The sequence below is a fragment of the Cetorhinus maximus genome, chromosome 29 (assembly GCF_964194155.1).
Source record: "Cetorhinus maximus chromosome 29, sCetMax3.hap1.1, whole genome shotgun sequence".
Lineage (NCBI taxonomy): Eukaryota > Metazoa > Chordata > Chondrichthyes > Lamniformes > Cetorhinidae > Cetorhinus > Cetorhinus maximus.
This window is the reverse complement of record NC_135907.1, coordinates 17,262,699-17,288,904: the sequence shown is the minus strand read 5'-3', so window position 1 is coordinate 17,288,904 and position 26,206 is coordinate 17,262,699. Positions and strand designations below refer to the sequence as shown.

Below are 26,206 nucleotides of genomic sequence, written 5' to 3'. Positions count from 1 at the left end.
ATTACACGGCGTCCACAAACCTTTCGGAACCCAGTGCGAGAAATAACGTTATATTTTAACTTAGCTTATAAAGTTTTAACTCGGTTGAGCTACGGCACTTCATTGAGGAGGCAGTTGTTGGGAATGAGTTGTTTCGGTGTCATTGGGATTGTTTGGGGATTGGGGGGTGGGTGCATGAAAAATCCCGCTGGTTTGCACCAGATCAGAGTGTTGGTGCTGGGGACTGGAAAGGTTTCGCTAGGTGACCCTGTATCAAGATCAGCTCTGCCCATCTGATACGGGAGGGTTAGATGCAGAGTTTAAAAAAAAACGTGGGCCAGAATTTGTTGCCCTTGAGAGCCAAATACATTGCTGTGGGTCTGGAGTCACATGTAGGCTATGGTTCACTAAAACTGGCTTTCAATTCTAGACTTTATTAATTGAATTTAAATTTCACCAGCTGCCATGGTGGGACCTGAACCCAGGTCCTCACAGCATTAGCTTGGGCCTCTAGATTACTAATCCAGTGATATTACCACTACACCACCATCTTCCTCGTAACATTCTCTTTACGCTATGCCAACAATGTCCCAACCTCACAAGTGAAGGATTCCTCTCTTCTCTCCCCCACTCCCATCCGATCACCCCCTCCCCTCTCCATTCCATCAATTCCTCCCCCTAAATTAAGCATGAGACTGCCAAAACCATCACCCCCCCCTGCCAAACCTGGCTCCAACATAGGTCTCGGAAGTGGTAAAGCAGCGCGATGTCAAATGTATCAGGACCAACGGCTGCGACAAAGATCTCCATTCAAAGAAATAAATTAGAGATTACAAGGATTCAGACAAGTTAAAGACCCCCCCACCCAGATTACAGGAAACTCTTACAAACAGCAATAGTGGGGCGAGGTGCACCGTGAGAGATGGCGCGTGGACTAAAATTCATCATGCTTGACCATCATCTCTCCGTAATCTGTAACAGCACTCCCTACGAATCTGCGGTAGTTCTCCAAGAACTCTTCTTTTGAAAGTTTGCCATCCTGACATACAGAAGCAAGACTTCACGTTAGAAAAAGCAGTCACATCTGCTCCAAAAAATAATCATCATTCTTCAGCTTAACCTCTAATGGACAGTTGACAGAGGAAAGAAAAAATACAATTAATTCTCTGTCACTGCTCCCTACAATAGTCTTAGTGAGGTCCATGTGGTGTGAATTAATATTTTAGTTTGGAGTGTTTTTTTTCCCCCATTCCTTCGCCTCCCCAACCCCACCTCCTCCCCCCACCCCCCACAGCTCCTAGGCCTGTTGTTGGGGCTGGGGAAATGATTTCTCAGGCCTGGTTTATATGTTAGCACCTTACACCAGGGGCCATTCTGTATCTGCACGTCCAGCAGAAAGGTTCAGGCGGTCAACTGAGTAGCTTACTGACATGGTGTAAGGCTGCGTTCCTGCCTGCTATTGGTTATTCACTGCACCGTGTTTGGGAATGGGAACCCAGGCTGAGCTGTACCTCCGCTGACACGAGACACCGAGGTCAGCATTGGCAACTGTTTTCCCCCTTACTGCTGAGACCAGCACACGTCCCAGCCACGCCCAGGTAACAGTGTCCACTCCTGGGAACCTCCAGCTCTGCAGTGCTCAGTGTCGCACAGTGAGGTTCACGAGTTTTCGTTATCAAAGTGAATTAGTGTTTGTAACAAGCTAAATATTGTCTAATTCAGATGAAAAAAAAAAGGTGGCGCTAATACAAGATGTGCATTCCATATCCTAGATATCTCCAGATAATTAAGGAAGCACCTAGAAAAGGGCAGGTTCTTCTTACTAGGGGCAGGGACAAGGGGTTGTAAAGGCCCCAGCACCTTTATATACATTTTGGGGTCAATACCAGAGCAACATTAGAACCCACACAGTATATACAGGTGGATTGTTCAATAGACTGGACCTGCTTTGCAGCAATGCAAAGCCGGGAAACATGAAGGGAAAATTGGGTAATCCCTGCTTCTCTTTGCCCCCACCCCATCTCCCTCCCTCCAAGGCCCAACCTTTTATTAATAGCTGGCTTCTTATCTGCTCCCTAACAGCAAATACTGGATAGGAATTCTGCTCACAAGGAAGAAGAAGAAGTAGAATATAAGGCTACAATCATTTAGTCCTGACGACGGTATCTGGCTCCTGAAGTCAGATTAAACAAACACACATACATTAAACCGTCAGTGGAATCGAGGGGACAGACGAATACCTTTCTCATTCAGTTTTTCAAACAAACAGCACGGGCAAAAATAAAAAAAAAACAAAAATCAAATGGGACCCTAAACAAAATAAATGCCCCTGCTCCTGTCCCACCCACATTATCTCTATGTGTTGTGATGTGGAGGATATCTTTCCTCATCAGCGAAGCAAGTCTCACCATTGAAGCCACAACAACCCCCTCAACTTCCGACACGTCACTAACTGAAACTGGATGTGCCGCATTATGATGCCGCACTGGTCCCCACAGAGGACAAACACCATCCGGTCTCTAGCTGGCAAACTGGTTGCCACACACAGAATAATGCATTACAGGTTGGCATCCATTAATTGGGATACATTCCTCTTTCTCAGACCACACCCCCCCTCCCCTAACAAGCAGGAAAATTAATATCAGTCAAGACATCCCATCAACAACCAATTAAAAAAGCACTGATTAGGTGAGAGACATTTCAATTAGCTGGGTGTTAGCAGCACTTGGAATTAATTCAGGTTGATGAGCGCTTTGGAAGTATTCTACTGATGCCAAAGCAATTTTTCCCTCCTCCCTCTCCTCCTGCTCCTGAAGGCACAGATTCCTAGCCATGGTCAGGTTCATGAGGGACCAGCACACTAAAGCATCTCACCCGAGTGGTACTGGTTCATGTCGGAGCATAGAGAATGGGCAGGCCATTGCATCACCACTCCAGATATCAACCCAGGTCTTTCCAGGTGGTGAGTTTGCCTCTCCAAAACGCTCAGACCAACTGTAGTTCCCTCCCCACCCCACTGCACTGCTGTCGAGCCGAGATCAGCAGAGCTGATTATTGGCCTCTGTGGAGGCTCAGTCAGCTGGACACTTACAATACCAGGCCGTAGTAGGAACCAGTTTGACTCGAGGAAGTCAGTGAGGCCAAGGGCAGTGTTGGCACCAGGATTTGAGCAGTGCTTAAAACCTGTGGTTTGTAACCCTTCAAGCAGTTTATGCATTACACGTTCTGCCCTCAAACTGGGTCGTGCCTAGAGTACGCTAAGCTGAACAACACATGGAGTAAGGTAGTGGGTGTCTACAGTTCTGTCACTGCTAGGGGAAAGAACAAAGAGTGTTACAAAGGAATGTGCTTTGGCACGATATCAAGGTCAGATTTTCAATTTGACTCCTTTCTTGAAAACTGGCAAGCTGGTTACAGAAACACACCAATTTTAGTTCCCATGGAAATCAACATTGAGCATTTAACCCGCAAATCGCCATTTTCCACCCAGACAGTGAGCTGAAGATCTACCCCCCAAGTCATGCAAGATTAGTGACTATGCTCTTGGTGCCTTCTTCACTGGGACCCTCACCCTAGGACCACTGCTTACTTGGACTCTGCCAACAGGAGGCACAAGGTCTTGCGCGCCTGCTGGGCACTGAGGGGGAAGCGCCCGGCATCAGTTGGACATTTCCAGACTTCACCTGCTAGGATGGAGGTATCTGATTGGGTGCAGCAAGAAGTGAGCTTCCCATCAAGTTTGCCCCAGCCACGATACTTCAGCGATCGTACAAGATCGTATGCAGGACCCCGCCCAGACTGAATGCTGATTTGACCCATTAAACCGAATCAAGGGGGTTGTTTTGAAACCAAAGTTTTAAGAATAAATGCCGGGGTCCCTTCTGGCAGGAGACGGAAGGCAAGAATGGCACAAAGTGGAATTTTTCCATGATGGAGAAGGGGCACTCAAAAAAAAACCCCAACAAAACCAAGAATCCCAAACCCTTCCTGGGATAAATTAATCCAATTACACTCCCACCAATAAATAGATGTCAGATTTAATCCATTACTGGGACATTTCATTGTCCCATTTATTGTAACCAGTCAGATGGGCATTGTATTGGGTTCTACTCCAGAAGAATATGGGGACCCCATTTTTTTTGGGGTGCAGGGGGCAACTTGATGGAAATTCAGTCCTGCAAGACGAGGGTTAAAAAAAAAAAATCAATTAAATATATACAATTAACATTTTTGATCACAATTCGAATTATCCATGTCTTGGGTTAGCCACAAATAAAATGTTGCAATTTCTTCAGGATTTGGTGATTCTGATGGGTTCATTGATGGGAAATATTGAATCAAGGATCAGAGCTCGTCGTGTTTCCGTGTCAGATCCTCCCCGTAATTGGTCACTTGGCTGCCAACAAACATATTCCAGTTGTCTAAAATCTCCTGCTTTGTCAGTTTATCATCCTGCGAATAGACACCACAAAGAAGACAGCAAAAGGTTAATGGCTGGGGGGGGCGGGGGGGTTAATTGGAACAGTACAATCTGAATTTCGTCCATGAATCTCACCTGTGCCTCAGGATCTTTCTTACAGCAGGGAAGGAGGCCATTCAGCCCATCGTGCCCATGCCAGTCCTTTGCAAGAGCCACCCACTTAGTCACGCTAACCACCCCCACCCCTGCTCTTTCCCCATCGCTTTAAAGCTTGCGAGTAGCGCCTGTTGCTACGAATGTGTGTGGACAGGCAAGAATACGAGAGGAAGGGGCAAAGAAAGAAAGCAGATTAAAAGGATAAGGGGGCAAGGCAGTGAGTATATACAAGACAGCGTACACAAAGTGCACACAAGCGCACAGGATATGAGAAAGGGAGTGTCAGCAAGAGAGGGGAAGGTATAACAGGAAGGGAAGCTAGAGCAGGAGTGACAGGATAGCAAGTGTGAACGAAACAGCATGTAATAGATTAAAAAGGTGAGAGCACAGAAGAGAAACATTTCGAGTGCCAAAGAGGAGAGAGAGCGGCGATAGGGGGAGAGAGAGAGCGCAAGACACAGAGGATGGGAGAAAGGGAGGTTACTATAAAAGTGGTTGGGGGATTAGAAAGGAATGATTGGGTAAGCGAAGGACAAGTAAAAGATTTCAGTGGGGTCTCGCGATGCGAGCAACAACCCCGATGAACTCTGACCTGGTTTTTATCAGACTCATGGATAAGATGTTTGGCCTCGGACTCTGCATGATCATAATCCCCGGGGAGAATCCAACGTTCAATCTCGCTGTGGTCCATTTTTCCATCTTTGTTTGTGTCACGGAAGTCTCGGAACTGTTCCTTTTCATTCCTCACCCATTCGGGTTCTGGCTCACCTTCTTCAGGTGTGTACATGTCACCTGTTGGAGACAGATTACAGAAAGAGGGTTACTGGCTGCATCACCTCCGGGTGTTGGCATTACCGGTTGAACATTTGAGGCCAAGTCATCAGCTAAAGGACTGACACTGGGGGTGCAGGTTAGTAAGGAAGAAAAATATATAACTAGCTATTTCATACATGTCAAGATTTTAAAAATAATTTTAATTAACCAGAGATTATTGACAGAATCTATTGCTCTGAAGAAGAGTCATATGGGCTCAAAACATTCATTCTGTCTTTCTCTCCACAGATGCTGTCAGACCTGCTGAGTTTTTCCAGCATTTTTTGTTTTTGTGTCTATTGACACAACTGTGTCAGCCAATGAGTCACCCAAGCAGGGCATCCTTGCAGGACTCAGCAAACAGTCAACAGAGTCTAATTAAACATCGTTCTACAGCAAACAGTCAACAGAGTCTAATTAAACATCGTTCTACAGCAAACAGTCTACAGAGTCTAATTAAACATTGTTCTACAACAAAGCCTATAGAGTCTAATTAAACATCATTCTGTAGCAAACAGACTACAGAGTCAATTTAAAAATAAAAAGCCTCTAAAAAACTGCAGCAAACAAAACTCATGATTGAAATGACAGTAATGTCTCCCAATAAAAGTAGGTCGCTTTCTCCAGCAAAACGCAGTGTTTGGGGGGGATAGTTACATAATACAAATTGTGTGTGTAAAATCAATCCCAGTTACTCACAGCAGTGCAATCTACAGGTGTGTCTGGGTAATTTTCCTCTGTCAATCACATCCATTCTAGCTGGGAATACTGGCGTTACTATCCTCCTCCTTCAGGTACTGTGCTTTAAGAGGGCATTGGCAACCATAGACTTCCATCGAATTGGTCCATGATTATGCTTGGCAAAGTACTGCAGCGGTTTGCCATTGCCTTCTGCAGTATGGCTGACCAGGAAACTCTCCCATTCTTACCACCTGCCATCAGGCATATTGGAAGGATTTTCAGGCTGATAATTAGCCTGTTTGGCCACAGTATGAACACCGCTCCTGGGCCATAAAGACCTGGAGTGAGACGTGAACCCAGAATTTCTAGCCCAGGGGTAGGGATGCTACCCACTGCACTGCAAAACCTCTAGTATTACTACATTTAGCCTTAATTAACTCATAAAACATACACTCAACTGCAACACTGTCCTACACCCCCTTGGATAGAAATTCAGCCTGGATGTTGATCTAGAGTTCCAAATGGACAGTTTCAATCCAGCACAAAAACTGGTATCCCACATTTTTCGGGTGAGACCTTAAGCCAAGGTCCTGCTTTTCCAGGTGGATGTAAAAGATCCTGTGGCACTATTGTGAAGAGGTGCAGGGCAGTTCTCCCTCGACATCACTGAACAAAAAAAAAACCAATCATCCGGTCATTTATCCCGTTGCTGGTTTTGGGAGCTTGCTGTGCGCAAATTGGTTGCCTCATTTCCTACTTTACAACACTTCAACAGTCCCCACTGAGGGAGAATATTAAGAAAAACTAAAGTACTGAACAAGCGTTTAAAAAATTGATCCAAAATTATAGTCATCCCGAGTTGAAACTGCAGTGGAAGAGAAAGATAAGTATCTTACTGATGTATTCTTTCAAATCAACCATCCCATCACCATCTTTGTCGATGTCTTCGATGGTTTCCTAGAGAGAAGGAAGATGTTAGCACTCCTCTTTCACAAATTCAGTCACAGGATATGTGGCACAGGGCCAGGCCATTTGGCCCAACCAGTCCCTGCTGGCTTCAAGGGATCGCAGGTATTTGGATGGGGTTCTCAACCTACTGTTCCTGGTGGGTGCAGATGTTAGGCCCAGAACCTGTTTTGAAAATGGTGTAGGTTTAAAGTATAGGGTGGCTGTGGCACGGTGGTAATACCGCTAGACTAATAATCCATGCAAGGCCCAGACTAATCCTCTGGGGGTGTGGGTTCAAATCTCACCGTGGCAGCTAGTATACAAATTATTTTTAAAAAGCTAGCCTCATGACAACAATTGTTGTAAAGCCCCATCTGGTTCACTAACGTCCTTTAGGGAAGGAAATCTGCCCATCCTTACCTGGTCTGGCCCACATGTGACTCCAATGTGGTTGACCCTGAAATGCCCTTTGGACAAGGGCAATTAGGGATGGGCAATAAATGTTGGCCTAGCCAGCGACACCCAAGTCCCATGAGCGAATATATATGTAAAAAAAAATTGGAGCCACACAATTTGGGAGTAAAATCAGGAAGCACATTAGGGGAGGGAGTGGCATGTAGGTGGTGTCACTGGATTAATAATCTAGAGGCCTACAATGAACTCTGCAGACATGGGTTCACATCCCATCCTGGCCGCTGGGGGAGTTCAGATTCAATCAATCAATGAATCTGGAATTGGAAGCCAGCCACCAGTAATGGTGACCATGGAATTAGGATTAGATTTAAAAAAAAAAAAATGCCCTTTAGGGGAGGAAATCTGCCATCCTTACTTGGCCTGGCCTACATGTGACTCCAGACCCAGAGCAATGTGGTTGACTGTCCTCTGAAATGGCCTAGGAAGCCACATGGTTCAAGGGCAATAAGGGATGGGCCAGTGACATCCACATCCCATAAAAGAATGAAGAAATAATCAAATGGCAACATCACAGAAGGAGGCCATTCGACCCGTCATGTCTGTGCTGGTTCTCTGCAAAAGCATCTCAGCTAACCCCACTCTTGAGTCTTTTCCCAGCGGCCCTCCAAATATGTCTCTCTTCAGGTAATTATCCAATTCCCTTTTGAAAGCCACAGTTGAATCCACCTCCACCACACTTTTAAGGCACGCTGGTACACAGACTATAGAGGGAGCTTTATTCTGCCTCAAACCTGTGCTAGATTTGTCCTTGGAAGTGGTGAATTTTTCTTTTCAAAAAACAAAGCAAAGCAGTCTCGAGATCTGGCCACCCCCAATTGCCCTAGAGAAGGTGGTGGTGCCTCCTTGAATCTCTGCAGACCACGTGGTGTAGATACACCACTGGGAAGGAACTTCTTCTCTCAAAAGGTTCATTAGTCTGGAATTCTCTTCCCCAGTGAACAGTGGAGGCTGCGAGTCATTGAATATATTCAAGGCCAAGTTAGATAGATTTTTGATTGATGCGGGAGTCGAGGGTTATGGGGAAAAAGGAGTAAGGTGCTAAGATCAACCAGGTCTTATCGAATGGCAGAACAGGCTCAAGGGGCCAAATGGCCTACTCTTGCTCCTACCTCTTACATTCACCCACAGTACTTTGGACATTAAAGTAACCATTCTACTCCCAACTACAGATATCCTTCCCGTTGAAGGACTGACACATTATTTGCTTTTAGAAAAGTAAACTGAAGATTTACCAGAAGACGACTGGGGACCAGGACTTGCAGTTATGTGGCGAAACTGGGATTGTTCTCCTCAGAGCAGAGACTGTTGAGGGGAGATTTAATAAGGTGTTCAAAATTCTGAAAGGTTTTGATGCAATAAATAGGGCGAAACTGTCCATTAGCTGCTAAGCGCAGGACACAGGTTTAAGATAATTGGCGAAAGAACCCGAGCAGAGGTGGACTACAGTAAAATCCCGCCATTCGCGACTTCCTCTTTTGCGAATTCGCTTATCTGCGCAAAACTCTTTGTGCACCAGTTCACCCATCGCGGGCCCCAAATGTTCACTTATACACGGTTTTAAAAATAAAAAAAATAGAAGCCATTTTTAGAAAATGCCAAAAGTAAGCAAAAAATAAAAATAAAAACCCGCCTCAACAAAGCTTCAAAAAAAAATAAAGGAAGGTGTCCGAGACGTATTTCCTGAGGAGAAAGTGAGTGTGCTTCATCTGCTGTGGTTTCCACACAGGTGTCCCTCTTTGCTGTGATTTAATTCCTCATCAGTCCACCTCCAACCTCAAATAAAGTACTGCGAGCGTAGCAAATCTTTCTTGTTTTATTAACCAATTTCTCCGGTAAGTTTCTCTTTAAAATTTATTAAAAACTGTTTTTCTTGCCTTTTAATCCTTTGCACATGTAAAATTTTAAGGGTGGCTGGAACCGATCTAATTGACTCCCATTGTAAAGCACGTTCATCATTCAAAATACCGCCGCTTGCAAAGTTTCGTGGGAACGTGACCCCCCCCCCACAAAATGGTGGGAATTTACTGTATTTTTAATTTAATAAACAGTGAGTTGCTCTGATCTGGAATGCACTACCTGAAAGGAGCAGTTTTCAGTAGTAATCAAACATAGTTCTCAAGGGACCATAGGCATCTCTCTCTCTCTATTAGAGAGACACATTTGGTCATCTATAGCCTAAGAGACACCATCTCACAAGCACAGGGCAAGGTGAGGAGGCAGGCATCCATGAGCTGCTATAGCTGGCGTAGGGACTGAACACGCACCATTGGCGTCACTCTGCTTTACACTCGAACCATCTAGTCAACTGAGCTAACTGATTCCTGGAAAGGAAGCAATAGTAATTTAAAGAAGGGATTTGGACAAATACGTGAAAAAATTTGCAGGGCTATGGAGAAAAGAGCAGGGTGGTGCAATGAATTGGATAGCCTTTTTCAAAGGGCTGGCATACGCATGGTGGGCCCAATGGCCTCCTTGTGTGCTGTAAGGTCCTATGTAGCAGCTGCTGCAACTTGCCTCCAGCTGTCAAAGCAGTTCCAGAGTTTAACCAGTCACTGGTCCACACAGGTAATCGGGCCAAGAACTGGTATCAATCCCGCCATGTCCTGGTGTTGCCACTCGCTATGCTGAGTTAGCTAGTCTCAGCCAGGACTTATGTCGGCCTTGTGACCCAGGGAGGGGAAATAGGTCTGATTAACATCTAGTTGTTGTTGCTGCAACTAGTGTGAGGATATTGGGTGGAGCTAGGATCGGGGCTTACTAATGATACTGTTAGCTGTGGCTCAGTCAGTAGCACACTTGCCTCTGAATCACAAGACTCACTCCAGTGCAAAAAGATACCCTGACTCTTGAGACCAGTACTGAGGGAATGCTGCACTGTCAGTGATGCTATCTTCCAGGTGAGATGTTAAACCGAGGCCCTATCTGCCTGTTTGGATGGATAAAGGATCCCATGGCACTATTTCAAAGAAGATTAGGGGAGTTCTCCCCGGTGTCCTGACCAATATTTATCCCTCAATCAACATTAAAAAAATAGAGATGACCTGGTCATTGTCGCATTGCCGTTTGGGGGAGCTTGCCGTGTGCAAATTGGCTGCTGTGTTTGCTACATTACAACAGTGACTACACTTCAGAAAGTACTTCAAGTGCGTTGAGATGTCTGGTGGACGTGAAAAGTGCTACGTAAATGCAAGCCCTTCTTTATCTTTCAAAGAGTCTACACCCGACAGACATGAAGAACAGACACTTGGGTGGGATACCAGGACCAGTCTGCACGGTATGCCCCAGGAAGGAATCCCTAACTTCAAGAGATAAAAGCCCAAGAGGAAAACTGAAAAAAAAGTAGAATTTGGCATGTCACCATCCTTGCTTACTGTGACTACAATGCTCTTCATGTAATCAAACTCCTCCGGGTGAAGAAACGCAGTGAACTCCTCTCGCGTGGCGATCAGGTCACCATCTTTGTCCGCCATCTTGAATCTGCGCTCATCTCTCCTAAACATCTTTTTGTAAGCCTCCTTGTCCTCCACATCGCTGAATTCTTCACCTGGAGAAAGGAATAAACACCAAGATGACAAGAGTAGGTGGAGAGACCTGTTGCTACTGGCAAGGGGCGGGGTCATGAACCATAAAATAATTGGTAGAGGAACAAAGGGCGACGGAGAATTTAAAAAAAAGAAACATAGTGAGTTGAGATCTGGAACGCGTTGACCGAAAGGGCGGTGGAAGCAGATTCAATAGTAACTTCCAAAAGGGAATTGGATAAATACTGCATTGGAGGGCTTATGGGTAAAGAGCAGGGGAGAGTGGACCTAACTAGGCAACCCCTTCAAAGAGCAGGCACAGGCCTCCATCACTGGATGATGTGGTGATAATTTGTAACATGCTTTAAACTAGGTATGTCTTTTCTTCTGATGAAATCCTGGTGTGAAGGTGCAGCCCCCCGACCCCATGCAGGGGTCCTGTTCCAGCTGTGCCCAAGTGAGCACTCTTGATTAAGCGATGGTTCATTCAAGGGTCAAGAGTAGAGAGTATTGTAGCCCGATGGGGTTTAAAAGGTGATGAAGGGGGTAGATTGGGTTTGTGCAGATAGTTTGTTTCGATTAGGGTGAAGGCGAATGGAATGCTATCCTTTATTACAAGAGGAACTGAACACAAAATTAAGGATGTTATGCTTCAGTTATACAGGGCATTGGTGAGACCACATCTCGAATACTGTGTGCAGTTTTGGTCTCCTTATTTAAAGAAGGATGTAAATGCGTTGGAGGCAGGTCAGAGGAGGTTTACTAGATTGATACCTGGAATGAGCTTATGAGGTGAGGTTGGACAGACTGGACTTGTTTCCACTGGAGTTTAGAAGAGTGAAGGGGGATTTGATTGAAGTTTATAAGATCCTGAACGGCCTTGACAAGGTGGACGTGGAAAGGATGTTTCCTCTTGAGGGGGAGTCCAGAACTAAGGGGCACTGGTTTAAAATGAGGGCTCCGCCCTTTTAGGACAGAGATGAGGAGAAATTGTTTCTCTCAGAGGGTTGTGCGACTTTGGAACTCTCTGTCTCAGAAGGCAGTGGAGGCGGAGTCATTGAATATTTTTAAGGTGAGGGCAAATGGATTCCCTTGCCTAAAAAGGATCAAAGATTATCGGGGTGGTGGGGGGTAGATGAGAATGTGGAATTCGAAATAAAACCAGATCAGCCATGAGTATCATCCCAAAGTCAGCAATGAAACCTAGTCACAAAAATACTTCCAGTAGAAGCGACTGGTGCAACATTATATCCAACCCTCAACAAGAGGGAGGAACTGGAAGATGAATAGACTGCCAACCTGTACACTGACTCACTGAATTCATCCACGCGATTGTGGGACCTGCTTAGCACTTCATATAAAAAGCTAGTACCTGGTCAAATTAATCAGGGCCAGAGTAGTCTCCTGGACTATTTTCAATCTCCTGACACCCATCTCTACAACAAATGGACCTGAGGATCAGCCAGAGTCCTGTTTACACTGTCCCTACCAGGCCTTGAAACACAAACAGGAAGGACTATTGGGAACAGAAGCACCGACTGAAAACTCTCAAATCCCACCTCAATCTGCCACTATCTCTTACGTAAAAGTAAACGTGTGATGGAATTAAGGAGAAAAGACACCATTCCAAAAATAAGATATAGAACGAATAGACTACGAGATTGCCCAATCCCCTACTTTATAAAACTCAAAGACGATGTAAATGATTGGGAGTTTAATGAACTCAACCTGACAACATGTGATCTATAGACCTTAATACAAAATAGAGTGCTGTCAAACTTTCATTTTCATTCTGTAAATTCAGGAGATCTGCATTTTACATCGCACTGTAATTATTTATAAACTTGAATTGTTGATAATTGTGCGATCTTTTTGTTATTTTGTATTTTATTTTTATCGTAATGTGGTCTATAACTGTTGTTATAAATGATTACTTGTTTTATTTGTAAGGTTGTCACAATTCAGCACCTACTGCCATGAGGATTTTTCAATAAACCAATTGAAAAAAATCTTAATTCAGCAGAGAGTAGAGATCGAAACTGGGAAAGTGCATCAGTGACAGACAGGGCGCTACCAAAGATCAGAGAGCACTTGACCATGCTTCCCACTAAATATGCAGCTTGCCCCCATTTGAGTGCTATCGCACTTGCCCCGATTAGGATCCTACCAGACATTATATGATGGATCAAAGACCTAAAGCTTGAGTGATAGAGTGAGCACACATCAGGTAAACACAGAATTGTAACAGTCTGGAAAGGGAGAAGCAAGAGCAACAGAAAAAGAGGCTTTAAAAGAGTACAGACCTAGGGAAGTCTTGCTACAACTGTCTAGGGCTTTGTTAAGACAACCCCAGAGTGCTGTGTACAGCTTTGGTTGTCTTATTCAAGGAGGGATGTACTTGCTTTGGAGGCAGTTCAGGGAAGGTTCACTAGGCTGACTCCTGAGATGAAGGGGTTGCCTTATGAGGAAAGATTGAGCCTCTATTCAATGAAGCTTAGAAGAATGAGAGGTGATCTTATTCTGGGGAAGGGGGAAGGAGTATTTGCCAGAGTAGATGCTGTGAGGGTGTTTCCCCTCATGGGGGAAGTCAAGAACCAGGGGCATGGTTTCAGAATAAGTGGTCTCCCTTTTAAGATGGAGACAAGGAGGAATTTCTTCTCTAAGTCATTAATCATTGGAATTCTCTTCCCCAGACAGCAGTAGAGGCTGGGTCACTGATTATATTCAAGGCTGAGTTAGACAGATTTTTAACTGCCAAGGGAGTCAAGGGTTATGGAAAACAGGCAGGAAAGTGAAGTTAAAGCCACGATCTTATTGACTGGCAGAGGAGTCTCGAGGGGCTGAATAGTCTACTCCTGCACTTATTTCTTCTGCTTGGTAAAGTTAAGAACATTCATGAGAAATGAATCACAAAGGAGACACATGATCACTTGCTGATGGGAGATCTTCTAATCATTTTCCTACAATAAAAATCCACGTGTGAATTCTGTGCTCCTCAGATGAGGAGAGTGTGAGAGGATGACCCTGGGACAGGCAGTCAGCAGCACCTAGAGGAGAGTGTGAGAGGAGATCCTAAAGAGCGGGAGTTTACCTGTGAGGGAATGGAGTGGAGCAGAGGGAAGAAACGGAAAGGGGGTGGGGATGGAGGAGGGAGTCCCCCATTTCTTCCCTCTCCCTTTTGTTTTTTCCAATAATTTATATAGATTTTTTTCCCCCACCTATTTCCATTATTTTTAAATGTATTCCACCCATGGTTTATTTCAGCCCACCCCCACTAGAGCTACCTTGCTCATCCTGCCATCCATTCTTAATTAGCACATTCTCTTAGATAATATCACCACCTTCAACACCTCTTTGTTCTTTTGTCTGTGACATCTTTTGATTATCTGCTCCTATCACTGCTTGCTTGTCCCAACAACCCACCACCCCCCTCATAAACCAGCTTATATTTCACCCCTTTCCTATTTCTACTTAGTTCTGCTGAAGGGTCATGAGGACTTGAAACGTCAACTTTGTTCTTCTCCGCCGATGCTGCCAGACCTGCTGAGTTTTTCCAGGTATTTCTGTTTTTGTTTTGGATTTCCAGCATCCGCAGTTTTTTGTTTTTAATACACAATGAATGGTAGGACTATAGGAAGTACAGAGGATCAGAGGGACCTTGATGTACGGTGTCCTGGAGGCAGCAGGACAGGTAGATAAGGTGGTTAAGAAGGCATATGGGATACTTGCCTTTATTAGCTGAGGCACAGAATATAAGGGCAGGGAGGTTATGTTCGAGCTGTATAAAACGTTAGTTAGGCCACAGCTGGAGTACTGTGTGCAATTCTGGTCATCATGCCAGAGGAAGGATGTGATTGCACTGGGGAGGGTGCAGAGGAGATTCATCAGGATGTTGCCTGGGCTGGGGTGTTTCAGCTATGAAGAGAGACTGGATAGGCGAGGGTTGTTTTCCTTAGAGCAGGGAAGGCTGAGGGGGGACCTGATAGAGGTATACAGAATTATGAGGGGCATAGATAGGGTAGATAGGATGAAACTTTTCCTCTTAGTGGAGGGATCAATAACCAGGGGGCATAGATTTAAGGTAAGGGGCAGGATGTTTAGGGAGGATTTGAGGAAAAGATTTTTCACCCAGAGGGTGGTTGGAATCTGGAATACACTGCCTGAGGGGGTGTAGAGGCAGGAACCCTCACAACATTTAAGTATTTAGATGAGCACTTGAAACGCCATAGCATACAGGGCTATGGGCTAAGTACTGGAAAATGGGACTAAAATAGATAGGTGTTTGATGGCCGGCACGGACATGATGGGCCGAAGGGCCTGTTTCTGTGCTGTATAACTCTATGATTCAAATCGATGGTCATTAGGACTGGATAACTGGAAACCTTCAATTTTACGCATTACAAATATTAATATTAATAGCCTAATGCTCAAGGACCCCCAATCTACAACAACACTAGGGCAGAGTAGTTCTTTGAACTAAGAATTTCAAACTGGATCCCCTCACTGCTCATCTGGCACACGTGTTCAGTCACAGACCAGGACAGTCCAGTGTTTGCTCCCTTGTTTGGCAAGTTTGACAATTTCAGTCTGGGTTGCTGACTGGGGGCAATGGTGGGGGAGGGGTTTGGAGGTGGTGTGGCGCCATCAGCAAAGGGCATCCATCTCAGATTGCAAGCTTCGTAGTCTCACTTCAAGCTTCACATGTGGGTCTCTGGTGGGAACTAGATCACTACAGTGATGCCCACGTGGCCAAACAGCCTGTCGAGGGTGACAAATGGTCACTGGTGAGAGAACCAATGGGCAGGTGATGTCCATGAGATATGAATATGGATATTTGGAGATTACAAATAAACAAAGTTAATGACAGGAACTGAGTCACCCAAACGTGTTCTTTCGCCCCCTTCCAGTTTAGGAAGATGGTCTGATGAGGTTAGTTCCCTTGTTAAAGAGTTTGCAGAAAAGCTTCAGTTAAATAAAATATACGACTGACTCTGGGCTATGAAGGGACAGGAAACTCCACACACATGACCCTCAAACTGAGGAGGCAACACTAAAAACATTGAATTAAACAAGAATAAACTCCCAGTGTAAAAACAAAATCCTCACATTTACCCTAAATGTGTCCGTGCCACAAAATACTGAGCAGCTGCATTACTGGATTTTGTCCACTGGAGGGCGGTTGTGTGCTTTGTAAATTCTACTGTGCTGTCAGAAGGTTCCCGGAGCAGAACTTTCAAACAAGCACAAAGTCATTAGCTCGGCTGGTGGTGAGAAAGACCCTCTCCGTCAGGTCCTTCCTGCACACCCAGAGAGTCTCACTCCCTCCGCACGTTTGCCCTCGAGGTGGCTGAGATGGGGGAAGAGCCTGTGGTCCACCACCTTCTCCAATGTGCCTTTGCAGCCCGAAACTTGCTGGTCTTCCAGCGCAGAGAGTTGTCCCCGACCAAGGCCGGGATTTTCCGGCCCCCCCTCCTCGCGGGTGGGACTGGCTGCGGGCAAGGCAGCGCTCCAGCCGGAAGGCCACTGACTTGCGGCGGGATCGGACGATCCCAACGGCGGACGGGCGCGGAAAACCCCGCCCAAAGTGTTGCAGGCTGACACATTCTAAAGGTCCAGGGCTACACGCTGAGTGACACATTAAAGCTCAGAGCAGCCACCAGAGAGGCACAATGGTGGGAGGAGGGGGGAAGGTCTCTGTCTAATGCTCTCCAGCCATAATACACCGAGGGGCTGAAATCTGGCTAAAAGCCCTCAGGCTATGCACCAACATTGTTAATATCCCGTGTAACTGCAATTGTATAAAAGCACCTCAGAGCGTCACATGCTGTATTGAAGGAAATCAAACTTTCTACAATGTCCAGTTTGAACGGTTATGTAATGTATTACAAATTTTATAACTACAGCATATTTTTGAAAAAATTTTTTAACTGTCCTTTTGCCAGATTGATACAGAATGCAAGTTACTTGTGGGTGGGTGGGGGACTTGGTAAACTGGTGTGAAACTGGAACATGGGGGTAGGAGAATGTCATTCAGCCCCTTGAGCCTGTTTCTGCCATTCAGTTGATCTGTATCTTAATCCATTTACCTACCTTAGTTACGTATTCCTAGATACCCTTACTGATCAAATATCTATTATTCTGCTTTGACGTTTCAATTGATCATCTACCCCCTGCCCCAGCATTTTTTTTTAGGCAAGAGGATTGCAGATTTCGACTACTCTGTGTCAAGGAGTACCACTTGATATGACTGCTGAAGGATCTGACTCTAACATAAGGTGGCTCTGGACTAATCTCTCCATTTGGTTTCAAACGTGGCATAAGGGAGTGGAGGACTCCTTCATCGGCTTGGCCTAGGAGTAAAGCACAATGGGGGATAATGGCCATCGTCTAAGGCCCTCCTGACATAGTACGCCAAGGGGCTGGGAGCCACATGAACATAAATAGGAGATGCAGCAAGCCATTCAATATGATCATGGATGAGACGATGAGGCCTTAACCTCACTTTCCCTTGACCCCCACGTCGATCAAAAATCTGTCTAACTCGGCCTGGAGTATAATCAATGACCCAGCCTCCACTGCTCCCTGGGAGAGAAACTGTAACACCCTCTCAGGCTGTGTGTTCGACATGGAATGAATATGATTAAATAAGCTACAACGGCAAGTGCAATGAGGCAGCTCAGAGTGCCACATATTGTATTGAAAGAAAATGACCTCATTTGCACTTTAAGTAAAGTCAACTCTGAAATGTCAGCCACTTTTACAAATGATGAAAATGTATTTTTTTTTGAGAAAAAAAAACAATTTCTCTATTTCATTTGACATAAGCCCTGAAATCTTTTGACATCAAACCCATTAAAATCTAATAGCAATAGCAGAGGGAAGCTTGGTTAAGAATTCTCCCTCGCAGTTCAGGATGCCTTGGGCACGCGGAAGGAAAGATGTCAATGAGCTCCAGGATCCAGCAGCAAGCCGGCTTCCTAACAAATGCTGGAGCCGCGAAGACCCAGTGGCTCTCCATTTGCTTCTGCTTAGGTGCAGCACGGAGATCAGGTTGTGAGTAAACCACAAAGGGACCTACTGGAGGAAAACACTCCCGTATCTGCGCTGGCTTGGCCTGTCAGCACAGATACAATGGGCTGAATGGTCTCCTTCTGTGATGTATGATACAACAACAACTTGCATTTATATAGCCCCTTTAACGAAATAGAACGCCCCCCCTACCCCTCCCTGAGCCGCTTCACAGGAGCATTATAAAACAAAATGCAACAACGAGAAACGCAAGGAGATATTTGTACAGGTGACCAAAAGCTTGGTCAGAGACATAGGTTTTAAGGAATGTCCTAAAAGGTGGAAAGCGAGGTAGAGTGGTGGTGGGGAAATAAAAACAAGTGGTGTGAGGTGGGGTGGGGGGGGCGGGGGTGGTTTTCAGGGCTCAAGTCCTAGGCAACTGAGGGAGTGACCACCAATCCTTCAGCAATTATAATTGGAGGGCAGAGAGGAGCGCAGGTGGCTGTGGGTTGTGAGGTTGGAGAAGATTATGAGATCGGGAGAGGGTGAGGGCATGGAGAGATTTGAAAACAAGGACGCGGGTTTTAAAATCAAGATGCCGCTCGGCCAGGAGCTAATGCCAGTCAGCGAGCACAGGGGTGATGGGCGAACGGGACTTGGAGAGTTAAGACACGGGCAGCAGCGTTTTGGGTGACCTCAAATTTACGGAGGGTAGAATATGAGAGATCTGCCAGGATAACTGATTCTCTGGAATTTAGAAAGATAAGGGGCAACCCGACTGAAGTTTAAGATATTAAAGGGGAACTATTTCCACTGGCTGGGGAGTCTAGGACTAGGGTGGAGGCAGAGTCTAAAAGTTAGAGGCAGACCTTACAGCAATGTATGGAAACACCTGCACACAAAGGGAGCTCTTCCACAAATGGCAATTGACGCTGGGTCAATTGTTAATTTTAAAACCGAGATTAATCATTTTTTTCGTTAACCAAAAAGGTATCAGGGCAACAGGGCAAAGGCGAGCATGTGGAATCGGTTCACTGATCAGTCGTGATCCCATTCAATGGCGGAGCAGGCTCAAAGGGCCGGATGACCTCCTCCCATTCCAGTGTTGCTGGTAGTCTTAATATCTCAGGGAAGGAGATGAGATGAGGGGTGGGGGGGCGGCACAGATACAGAACAGGAAAGTTCCTGAGCTTTTCTCCAGTCTTCCGTCTGGAGAAAGCCACAGGCACCAGGATGAGGCAGAGCTCGCTAACACAGGCTGTCAAGACTCGTACAGGCAAAGGCCGGGCCACTCGGGTGCGAGGTCCTGGATGACAAGCCGCCATGCCTCACCATAAAAGGTAGTGAGGGGTAGGGGAGTGGGTGGGGTGGTGTGAGTAAATAACAAAGGGCAGAAATTTGACATGTGGCAAAAGGTGCATCCATTACGGAGACCCGTGTGAGAGAGTGAGTGTCTTTTTAAAGGAGTTTGCTGGTGGAGCTGTTCCTTTCTGGTATCTTACCCAGATAGTACCCGTACGTAGCATTCTTGTACTCATCCCATGACACCTTCCCATCTTGATTACTGTCGTACTCTTTCCAGTTCTTATTGACGTTCTCGTCGATGTATCTGTTCTGCGCGCGTTTGATCCAGGCGGTCAGCTCCTCAGCGGTGACCAGGCTGTCCTTGTCCTGGTCAATCCGGTCAACGATTTTCCTGGAAGAACGGGACGAGAGAGAAGACACAAGGCGGGCAGAAGGTCAGAGGTGATAGGTGAGAGGTCCTACCTAAGAGGTGGCCATAGAGCCGCTGGTTGTACTCCTCCCAGCCCACTCTGCCGTCTTTGTTGGCATCGTACATGTCCATCTGTTTGCTCACGTTCTCAGTCAACCAGCGTCTCCGAACCCGCTTCATCCAATCACGCAGCTCGGTGCTGGTTACCATGCCATCTGAGTCGCTGTCCACTTTATCTACAATTTTTCTGCAAGCAAGTTTGGAGTGGATGAAAATTCTCTCTCCACGTTACCCAGAACTGTTTCTACCCCCCACCCCCCACCTCCCCTGCCCTGCTTCCACCTCCCTCCCAAAGGCTCAGGCTGCACAAGCCACTGGCCGGAGTCCAACCTCACCAGCGCAGCCTTCAACATCGACAGTCTGGCCAACTAACTAGTCTTCCCAGTGTCAGCTGTGGCTCAATAGTTAGCACCCTTGTCCGAGTCAGGAGGTTTTGGGTACGAGTCCCATTCCAGAGACCAAAAACATAAAATCCAGGCTGATGATCCCAGTGCAGTGCTGAGGGGGTGCTGTATGACTGGAGGTGAGGTGGTGGAGGCAGGTTCAACTGAGGCACTCAAGAAGGAATTGGATTGTTATCTGAAAAGGAAGAATGTGCAAGGGGAACGGCACTAGTGGGGAGAAACTTCCCCCAGGTTGGAGTTGGGGGTGGTGCAGGGGCGGGCACCCAATCAGTGCTCCCGATCGGGTCTGTGCTGCCATTTTATGCGGACGAGCCAATTAAGGCCTGCCCAGCGTGACGTGCGCCCAGGAGTGCTGAGCGCTCCCTGTGCGGGCGGGGTCCGAGTCGGGGCCTGCACTCTTTTGCGCACAGAGCTGCCTCAGGGAGATTAGTTTAAGTTCCCAAAATTTTAATAAAGAAAAATTTTTAAGACATGTCCCCTCATGTGACAGTGCCACATGAGCTGGGACATGTCAATGGATATTAATGAAAACATTTATTTAATTTATAAACACTTCATGAAGCCTCACCCCGCCCTTGGATGAGGTTCCATGAAAAATGCGAAGGCCGCCTGGGCTCTTCGCCTGCCCCACCCCACCCCGCCGACCTTAAGGTTGGATGGGCAGCTCAGTTTGTTAGTTTAATTGATATTTAAAGGGCCTTAATAGGCCTTTGACAGTTCGGTGGGCGTGCAGCCAACTTGGCTGTGTGCCCGCCGAACTAAAAATCTAAATGATGCGCGGTGACGTCAGGATGCCCGACGCGCCATTTTAGGCCTTGGCGAGCAGGCCCCGACACCGCTCGCCGAGCCGAAGATTCAGGCCTTGGCGAATTGCTCATGCAGAGAGCTGGTGCAGACATGACGGGCTGAATGGCCTACTTCTGTGCTGTGACCATTCTGAGATCTTTAAATGCAGGTTGCTGTTTTTCAGGTGGGATGTTAAAACGCAGGGCTATGTCGGCACTCTCAGGCGGGTGTAAAAGATCCCTCGGCACAACTTCAAAGAAGAGCTGGGGTGTTAGCCTCAGTGCCTTGGGCAGCATTCCTCTCTCAGCCATCACCAAAACAGATTATCTGGTCATTATCGCATTGCCGATGTTTGTGGGAGCTTGCTGTGCGCAAATGGGCTGCTGCATCTCCTACATCCCAGCATTTAAAAGAGAAATGACAGCTAATTCATCAAGTCTGCGCCACATGACAAACAGGCCATAACTAAATTCCTACCCCTGCAATCATTACAACAGCAACTTCACCTCAGAAAAGGTACTTATTTGCTTTAACACATTTCAGGATGCCCCAAGACGCTATACGAATGAAAGTCTTCCTTCCGAGAGCCAACTACAGTCTTGGCTTCCCCCAACATTCGCGCTTCTAACAATGTTGGTGGTGGGAGGTAAATGCTAACAGGAGCTGCAAACCTGTCCAATTCCGCCTCCACCTCTCCATCTAGCCAGGCTGCTCTGATGGTGTTAGGACCGGGAATTAAACCTGGACCTTCTGGCTCTGTGTAGCCCATGGCAGATAGCAATCTTACCCACTGTGCCACAAGTGTGCCCATGGTCACAAGCTGGATGTGGGATAACAGGGAGTAAACAATTGCAGGAAGCAGAGGATGTGGGTAGCATCTTGGCAAGGCCACTGGGCTAGTAATCCAGAGGCCCAGGCTAATGCTCTGGGGACATGGGTTCAAATCCCGCCATAGCAGCTGGTGGAATTTAAGTTCAATTAGTAAACCTGGAATTGAAAGCTAATCTCAGTAATGGTGACCATGAAACTATTAATTATCATTAAAAACCTATCTGGTTCATTACTGCCCTTTTAGGGAAGGAAATCTGCTGTCCTTACCTGACTCCAGACCTGCAGTGGTTGACTGCCCTCCGAAATGGCTGAGCAAGCCACTCAGTTCAAGGGCAATTAGGGATGGGCAACAATTGTTGGCCTTGCCAGTGATGCCCACATCCCCTGAAAGGCCAATTGGGAGCTCAGCAAGTGGCACAGACACTCAAACTGGAGTCACGACTCAATCGTGTCTGCTGAATTTTTTGTGTAGGAGTGGGTTAACTTCTTTCCTCGCGTCGATCGAAGAATTTCACTGCACCATCGGCTGAGGGCAGGAGTGGGTTGGGCTGCCATGGTGTAAGGACCGAACAGCCGACCATATAGCCTCGCGTGTGATGGTTACTCGCGAGAGACATTCCCACATCCTGGCGAGACCTGCATTGGCCGTTATACCCACTGGTTCAGTGACCAGAGGGGGGTAAAAAAAAAGTGTTGGTGCAGCTGCGAACTGCATGTTTACCCAGCGCGAGTTCCCTATCTCAGCCGAGGCGCCAACATCTAGTCACTGCTGCGGTCGAACATTCGGGCTCATCCTCCAGAGGGTAGGTTTTAAAACCCCTGCCGCGAACCGTGTCGAATTTTGCCGAAAAGGCTGTGGCCAGAGAGGGGAGGGCACCGCCCAGAATCCTCACTGTCAGCAGAGACTTGTTAAATTAACCTCTCATCCCCACCCACCCACCCAGTAAAATGTAAAGTCTGACCAGTTTATTTCCCCCCCACACAGCCTGAGATGTGGAAATGAGTAGCTGGAGTACTTTTTGGAGGCGTACAAATAATTACTGGTCTGAAATTGCCTGGAGAGGGGCCACGTGGACTGAAGCTGATGCTTCTGCCACGTCCCCCACGCCTCTCCAACATTTGGTTATCGTACAGGAGAGAGGAGGGGGGGATGGGGGGTGGGTGGGTCCTTATTGCCAGCTCAGCTCAAAACACTACAGAAAAGAAGCTTAGGGAGCGACAGCCCAGATTAAGGAACAACGCAAGTTAATTACAGAGTTGGGGGGGGAGGAAATAACATTACAGTGTAAATTACAGAGTTGGGGGGGAGGAAATAACATTACAGTGTAAATTACAGAGTTGGGGCGGGGGGAAATAACATTACAGCCTCTTATAGTTTTCCACAAGGGCAGAGGTAACTCAGAAGTGGTTTAAAACGATAACAACTCGGCACAGGTCAAAAGCAGTCCACCTCCCTCGATTCTCCCCAAAATTCACGCATCAAATCTCACTCCTTCCCCCCCACCCCCCCAACCCCCAACCCCAAACCCCAATCCCAAAAAGAGAAAATGGATATTGCACCCGGAACCAGCGAATTCTCCCGCATGTTAAACAGCAACATTGAGGGACAATGCGAGATGCAAGTGACCAATGGTTTTGTTACAAGTTGTGGGAGCAAAAAATCAACGGTGCACGAGGGGGACAATTCATGTCGAAGCAAGAGTATCGGGAGCGCGATCCTCGCTTAGCACAAGGCAAAGAAGTAGCTGCTATTGGCAACAATTGATCGCCACTCCAAACTCGCAGTCAGTTGGCCTGAGATTGTTACCCAAGTGAGCACAAGGTTAAGAGGGTTCATGGGGAATGTTTGACTGGAGGTTGGAGGATGCATTGGGAGCGCATAGCCGGGTTTGGGGGGGTCATCAAGAGCACGGGACTCGTTACAAACAGCTATTCCGCATTACCCCAGCCTTTCTTTGCTCTCCTCCGGGGTGAGCTGGTCGAATGTCTTGGCGAATTCTTTCCCCAAGAACGCCTCGTGATCGAACTGGAAGCCCTTCTGGTCCTCAGGGTCCCGCTCACCCAGGTCAATGGAGTGATGCACCCTGTCCTTTTTCTCAGAGGTGGGTTTGCAAAACGCCACGAAGGTGCAGGCAGCCAGCACCGACAGGAGAATCAGCGACTTCATGGCCACTGTAGAGGGGGGAGAGAGAGAGAGAGAGAGGATAGAGAATAAGAGAAGGGCAACAAGCTTAAAAAGTGTGGTCAATAATGAAATATAGTCTTGGAACCACAAGGCGAGGCATTTAAAAAACAAAACACCAAGATCATAGGATGATCCAGCACAGCAGGAGGCGGCCATTCGGCCCATCGCCCCTGTGCTGCTCCTTTGAAAGTGCTATCCAATTAGGTCCACTGACCCACCCTACGAAACTTTTATTTAAAGTGTTAAAATTTTGTCTGCCGTCACTTCTGTGAAGAGCCTTGGGCCACGTTACTTTTGTCAAAAAAAAAGGTACAATATAAATGCCAGAGTGCAATGAACGCATTCAGTTGTTAGCACTGAATCTGCTTCTACTGCCCTTTAAGGCGTTGCATCCCAGATTTTAAAACTTGCGGCGTAAATGAAAAAAGAAACAAACAAACACTCAGCTGGTCCCTGTTCTATTCCCAGCCATGTTAAATCTGTGCCCTCTGGTTTACCGACCCTTCTGACAGTGGAAACAGTTTCACCAGCGATCGTCACAGAGTAAAAGGGGACCAAAGCAGGATTTTGAAAGGATTCAAGTTGCATTCACTGCAAATATAAGTAATAGAACATGCCGGGTACTGGAAGCGCTAACATATTTCCTCGTTTTATGTAGCACAGAACATGCCCCAATATCCAGGCAGATAGCAAAGCCAAACCCCCACCCCTCACTTTATCCGACAGATTATCAGAACCAAGCAGGTTAAATATTGATAAACGCGTGAGGACTAGATAAAAGCGATTTTAATGTTTAACATACTAAGTGTCAGATGTATTTTATTTACCTCTGGATTATTTCCAGGAATACTTTAAAATAAAATTCAGTATTTCTCGCACATTCAAAAACTTGTTAAATATACTGCCCCCCCCCCCCCAAAAAGACTCATTTTGGCTTCAAAACCCGAGTCTCTAATGCAACGAAAACAAACAGAATTTACAATTTGCTTAAATAACTGTCTTGACAACTTTAAAAACCGACTGAGAGTTTATTAAGACACTGTCTGCAATGCAGTCCGTTTTTCTACATACTTTTTGGATTTCCCTTGAAAGCACAAACTACAAAATCAATTACAACCTATACCAACCATTTGAAGGGTTTCCAAACAATCCCGCCCTGTCTCAGAACATTGCCCTTACATCTAACGAAAGAAGCAGCATCGTACAACTAACATTTTACCAGTTTAAAACATCAAACGTGGAATCATTCTAAAACTTTAAACATTTAGAAAACGAAATGTCTGACATTCCTTAGGAAATTGCCCAAATTCAGAGAAGCAACAGTGAGCACAATTTTGACACATGAGAATAAGTTAACGTGAAGTAGTTGCAAACTTTAAAACATTATTCACAACTTTTTAAGTTGTAATTTAAAAGTAGCAAAACACAATTGCATTAAAAGACATAAATCTTGAAATCTGTTATTTTGTAAGAAGTTAAAATCTGTTATTGTCTTATCGATAGAACTAATAAATCTCACCAGTTATCAATGTGCGATAAGATGCTGAAATTATCTCACTGCATAGAAAGTTATATTGAGACCATAGAAGGCGTGGTAAAAATCACCCAATCACCGCTGAGCTTTCATTCCGCTCTCCACGCCTTCGGATCTGTTATAAGCCTTGTGATTGGCGGAATTGGACCAGGGTGACGTCGAGCCACTGCGGGGTTTATGATTGGTCAGGAATCGCCACGTTGACACAATCGAGTAGCTACGCATGCGCCATGGCTGCATTGCCTTCTGGTATTTGTAGTTTTTGTTTTCAAAATAAAACTCCCTCAGCAACAACAATTGAGTATGGATCTTATTAAAGATCCAAAAACAAGAAAAAAATAGATGATCAGGGGAGCGGGCAGAGCGAAAATAAGAAAATGAATTTTTAAAGGACTAAGAATGCCTTGCCTCTCATTATTGAACGACAGCTGAACTATCCAATCATGATTAAACTGTGGCTTGACTGCTGTGCTGTTGGCGAATGACAATGAGGAAAAAGAGGGGGGGTGGTCCTGCCCATCAGCCGTAGCAAGGTGACCAATCAGTGCCCTCTGGGGCGTGGTCTGGCTGGGAACCCGGCGCCGATTGGTTGTCCGGGTTTGGGCGGGAACGTGGGGGGGCCTGGGTGTTGTTCGCAGGCGCGAGGCTGGAGCGCTGGCGCGGCGGAGGCGCCGGAAAGCCAGACAAACTTC

The 26,206-nt window shown here is 46.3% G+C and overlaps 1 protein-coding gene across 2 annotated transcripts; it reads right to left on the bottom strand.

Annotated features, from left to right (window-relative positions):
* Positions 1 to 307: 307 nt before the first annotated feature.
* Positions 308 to 25,569, bottom strand: LOC144669357 (reticulocalbin-1-like). 2 transcript variants are annotated; one of them, XM_078531729.1, is made up of 7 exons: positions 25,500 to 25,569; positions 23,739 to 23,967; positions 19,503 to 19,696; positions 10,843 to 11,015; positions 6,946 to 7,006; positions 5,148 to 5,347; positions 308 to 1,018 (listed from the first exon to the last, which is right to left on the bottom strand). In XM_078531729.1, exons 2-7 carry the CDS (start codon positions 23,960 to 23,962, stop codon positions 914 to 916), a joined length of 957 nt encoding a protein of 318 aa, XP_078387855.1. In that variant the 5' UTR covers positions 23,963 to 23,967; positions 25,500 to 25,569; the 3' UTR covers positions 308 to 913. The 2 variants fall into 2 exon arrangements, with proteins under 2 accessions (XP_078387855.1, XP_078387854.1); XM_078531728.1 differs by lacking the exon at positions 308 to 1,018 and adding an exon at positions 4,007 to 4,431.
* Between the last annotated feature and the right edge of the window lie 637 nt (positions 25,570 to 26,206).